The sequence below is a fragment of the Hyaena hyaena genome, unplaced genomic scaffold (genome assembly GCF_003009895.1).
Source record: "Hyaena hyaena isolate Hyena2069 unplaced genomic scaffold, ASM300989v1 scaffold_13, whole genome shotgun sequence".
NCBI lineage: Eukaryota > Metazoa > Chordata > Mammalia > Carnivora > Hyaenidae > Hyaena > Hyaena hyaena.
In genome coordinates this window covers 6339783-6344205 of record NW_024080645.1, presented here as the reverse complement: position 1 = coordinate 6344205, position 4423 = coordinate 6339783, and the positions used below count along the sequence as shown (strand labels likewise).

At 63.9% G+C, this 4423-nt stretch overlaps 1 protein-coding gene across 1 annotated transcript in view; it reads left to right on the top strand.

Moving 5' to 3' along the window:
• Window positions 1-2556: 2556 nt before the first annotated feature.
• Window positions 2557-4423, top strand: part of FAH (fumarylacetoacetate hydrolase) — a 16105-nt gene continuing 14238 nt past the window's right edge. Inside the window, exons 1-3 of the mRNA XM_039216592.1 lie at window positions 2557-2738; window positions 3432-3553; window positions 3893-3942. Coding sequence (XP_039072523.1) covers window positions 2610-2738; window positions 3432-3553; window positions 3893-3942 — 301 coding nt within the window. The 5' untranslated portion in view covers window positions 2557-2609. The remainder of the gene's footprint in view (window positions 2739-3431; window positions 3554-3892; window positions 3943-4423) is intronic.

Sequence of the window (4423 nt, the reverse complement as noted above, 5' to 3'; positions counted from 1 at the left end):
AAACCCCAGAACCCCAGAGTCTGCCTGCTCCCGAGAGTGTTCAGGAAATAATTGCGAAATGCAGCTCCTGGCAGTCGGCCCCTCCCCCACGGCTGATCTTTGACCCCCAGGGCTGCCCTCCTGGGGGCCTGGGTCCACAAGAGCCCTTGTGTGGTTTCACAAGGCCAGGCCTGACCAAATATTGCAAGGACACAGTTAACACTGGGTCCCCTGGACGGGCATGAATACAGTGCAGCGGGTCAAACCTTGACCTGGGTCAGCCAGCCATGCTCTGCCCTTGGCACAGCACTGATACTCTGCCCTCCGCCTGCATCCTTGCCTTTCCGGGGGGGTGGGGACAGAACAGTTAGAGACACTTGCAGGACGGGTGCTCTGACTTGCCTTCCCCGAGGACTCTGGGATTAATGCCCCTTGGACCCCAGGCCCCTGCTGCTGGCACATTAGAAGGTGCAGGGACAACCCCTAGGGAGGCCCGGGAGACGGAGCCCCTTCCCGTGGCCCTCTGCAAAGAACAGTGCCCCTCTGGCCTTTTAGAAGGTTCAGGATGTTCGAGTAGGAGCACTGAAGCTCTCCCTGCCCACATTGCACATTCCAGGGGTCATGCTGGCCTCGCCAGGCGGGCGTGGTTGCCAGCGCACAGCCTCCCGCCCTCCCCGCCAGTGGCCAGAGCTTCATAATGTGGGCTGAAGAGCAGTGACTCAGTCCAGCCCCGCTCCGTTCATTCTTATATTCAGTGAGTGCTTACGAACCCCAGCTCTGGGCCGGATGCTGGGCAGGGAGCTGGGGACCAAAGGCACACAAGGCACCCTCCCTCCGTCTCAAGGTGCTCATGGATTGGTAGACCGTAAGAGGCTCTCTCTGGGAAGACGACGATGGTGGCTTCTGAGATGTGGGCACCGAGGTAGTCTGGAGCCGACGGCCAAGTTGTTAAAAGTCCCTGTAGTCTGGCCCTGCCTCTGCCTGCTGGCCCTCTGCTCCCTCTAGCACACTGACTGCCTTTCAGTTTCCGGGAACATTCTAAGAGCATTTTTCTGCCTCAGGACTTTAGCACGCATTGTTTCTTCTACCTCACCCAAGGAGCTCCCTGCTGCCCTCCAGCCACACCTCTTATCTGACACCGCTCCCTGTGCTGCCTTTGTTTCTCCGAGTTGGACACCAGTCCCTCCTCTGTCCCAGCCTTAGTTAGTGTCCTGCTGGCGTGGGGTCGAGGCTTCATAAGTGTTTTTTGCCCTAGTGAATGTCTGATGTATCGTGATGAGAGATTTACAGATATTGATTTTCTCACAACAAACCTGCCCTTATGTTATTGTTCCCATTTCATGGGGGAGGAAACTGAGGCTCAGGACAGCTCAGAACCCCGCTCCAGGTCTCACAGCCAGTAAGAAGCAGAACTGGGGTTGGGCCCCACATCTGAGGGCTTCCAAACCAAAAGCTTCCATGCTTTTCCCTCCTTGTCACCCTGGGAGTTGGTAAAGCTGTCCGCAGGCGATGGTGCAACACAGGGAACACACGTGCATTCTCCTGAAATAAGCAGGAGATCGCTGCTGAATCTGGACCTGGGGTTTGGGGCCCCGAGGCCCCAGAGGACCAGGGCTGTCCCAGGTGGTGGGATGGTGTCCTGGCCGGGCCCCAGGCCCCCCTTCTGACCTGGCACTGAAGAACACAGCGCCTGATGTTTATTAATGTTTATGCTCTGTTTTTTAAAAGATTTTAGTTTTAAGTAGCCTCTGCACCCAACACAGGGCTCAAACTCACAACCCCGAGATCAGGAGTTGCACGCCCCACTGACGGAGCCAGCCGGCGCCCCTTCCCCACATTTAACGTAGACGGACTCGCTCTCCTTCTGTGGGTCGTCAGGTCCCCGCGTGGAACACGAGGGCAGCTTCTGGGCTTTGCTTGCAGCCGGGCCTTGGAAGTTGGCTCCTTCTTACCTTCAATGGGCTTGGGGGCCAGGGTCAGAGAGTGGCTCAGGGGTCTGCCCTGCACGACCCCCTGGCGGGTGGCCACGGAGGTCTAGGTTGCTCATCTGCCCATCAATTGCATCAGTTACCATTTTCCAGAGGGAGAGACTGAGGCCCAAGGAGTTAGCGGTGCATCTGGGAGTGAGTGGCCAGTCCCCCCCGGGCCCACCTGCAGGGTGAGGGTGTGGCTCCTGTCCGACCCGGGGCCCCGAGGCTGACCACGGAGAGAGGGCCCCGTCTCGTCTCGGCCTGCTGCCCCCTCTGGGCTCTCTGCGGCGGAAATGCAAGGCTGGGCGTTCAGGAGGGAGGGAGGGTCACCAGCGCGCTCAGGATGGGCCCCCCCGAGGGCAGGCCTTGGTAAGGGACGCGGACCAGACCGCCTGCTCCTTCCCACTCCGAGAGTGTTCACTTTATTTCCTGGTCCGTGAACGTGGTGCTTGTCCCGTAAGGAGAGAGGACTCCGGGTGCTGCCTGGGCGGAGGTCACTGGGGCTACGTCAGTCGTCCGGGAGGCAGAGGGGTTGGGGCGCCGTGCTAGGCTCCAGCCCCCCGTCCCTCTCCACAGCGGCCATCCAGAGGGGCCCGTGGGCTGTTCATAGACATTTCCGGGTAAAGAAGCGCATCGGGCTGCGGCTTCCCCGTGCTGACCATGCCGTCTCCCTCCCAGCCGAGGCGGAGGATCGGCGTGGCCATTGGCGACCAGATCCTGGACCTCAGTGTCATTAAGCACCTGTTCACGGGGCCCGTCCTCTCCAAACACCAGGATGTCTTCGATCAGGTAGGCGCTGTGGCCCGGCTTGTTACAAATGCCACCGGGAAATCTTTACGTTCCGTTTCAGGCGAGAGGAAGTGCCTTCAGGGGCCCCGGGGGCGGCTGGGGCGGCACCTGGGAGGGAGGGGCGGGTGTGCGGCGCCCGGCCTGTCCCAGGCGTCCCGCGATGAGGCTCCCGGTAACTGCGGCAGCCTCTGCGTCCCCGCAGGCCTGGCGCCTCGACGTGCGCCTCCCGTCCCTGGGTCAGGAAGGGGGACGGTGTGTGTTGATGTGTCCCGTGTGCCAAGAGCTGGGCACACGGCCCCGTGCATGGAGCCGATCCCCGCTAGGCGGGTGGGGCCTCCTCTGCGCGACTCTCCCCCGACACGTGGCTGCGGCACACCAGCCCTCAGGTCCCACGGTGCGGGTCCTGCCCAGCCTCCCTGGCCGACACCCCACTCAGGACGCGGGTGGAGGGTCCGTGTGGACCGTTCCGTCAGGCGTGTGAGGGCCTCCGCCATCCTGACCAGGCAGCCCCCCCAGATAGCAGCTCCCAGGCCCCGTGGCCCGTGTGCAAACCCGCAGGGGCATGACGCCCCATCGGGGGAGGTGACTCCTGTCCCCGGCTGGAAGGGCAGCTGGCGGAGCTGCGAGGGGGTCCCCGGGCGTGAGGGGGCCCCGCCTGTCCCCATGCCATGTCCTGTCTCTGCTCTGGTGCAGCCGACTCTCAACAGCTTCATGGGCCTCGGCCAGGCCGCCTGGAAGGAGGCGAGGGAGGCCTTGCGGAGCCTGCTGTCCGCCAGCTGCGCCAGGCTCCGGGACGACGCAGACCTTCGGAGATGGTGAGGGGCACGCGGACCCCGGCGGGCAGGGAGGAGGGGGCGGCGTGGCGGCCACGGCCCCTCCCAGGGCTGCGCACAGGCGGTTCGGGCCCGTCCCCTTCCTCGCTCAGCCGTCCCCCGTCAGCACCTTCTCCAGAGGAGGCGTAATTCCGCCCATTTTCTAGGGAGGAAGATGGGAACAGCGAGGAGGCCCCTGGGCTTTGCAGGCAGTGTGGCCCCGGGCCTGCCTGGGGGCCCTCACTGCAGATTGTGAGCAGGGTCCCAGGGCTGGTTTGGGCCGCCAGAGGGGACCCCACTTCGTGCTTGCCTCGCGCTGAAGCGCCCGCTTCTGTATTGCAGGGCGTTCAGCCCCCAGGCTTCCGCTACAATGCACCTGCCAGCCGCCATAGGTGAGTGGGGGCCCCGGGCGGCGGGGGGGAGGTAATGGGGGAGGGTTGGGCTTCACCCCTGCCGTCACTGACGCAGGCCGATCTGGAGGCCGGAGCCCTCGCTGGACGGGTGCCGTCCGCTGGGGTTTGCAGGTGCCCACGGGCCCCTCCCCAGCAGATCACCCCGTCCCAGCGGCCGCCCCCTCGGGAAGAATTCCCAGCTCATCTGTGAGTGCAGGGCCTGGGGCGCCCCAGCTTCAATCAGCAAGTTGGGAGTTGGGCAAACTGAGCTGAAGCCGAAGGAGGTCTCGGCCCTCGCCTCCCGGCCCCTGGCTGCCGGCCTTGCCGGGGCATCTGTGCGCTCGGAGGCTTCCGGAACGCTGTGTCCGCCCCGTTTGTTTCTGTGGCCTCTGGAAGCCTTCCTGGTAGAGAGCGTCCTTCCCAAAGACAGACACACGGTGGATCAGGACCCCCCCCCCCCCCCCCCCCCCCCCCCCCCCCC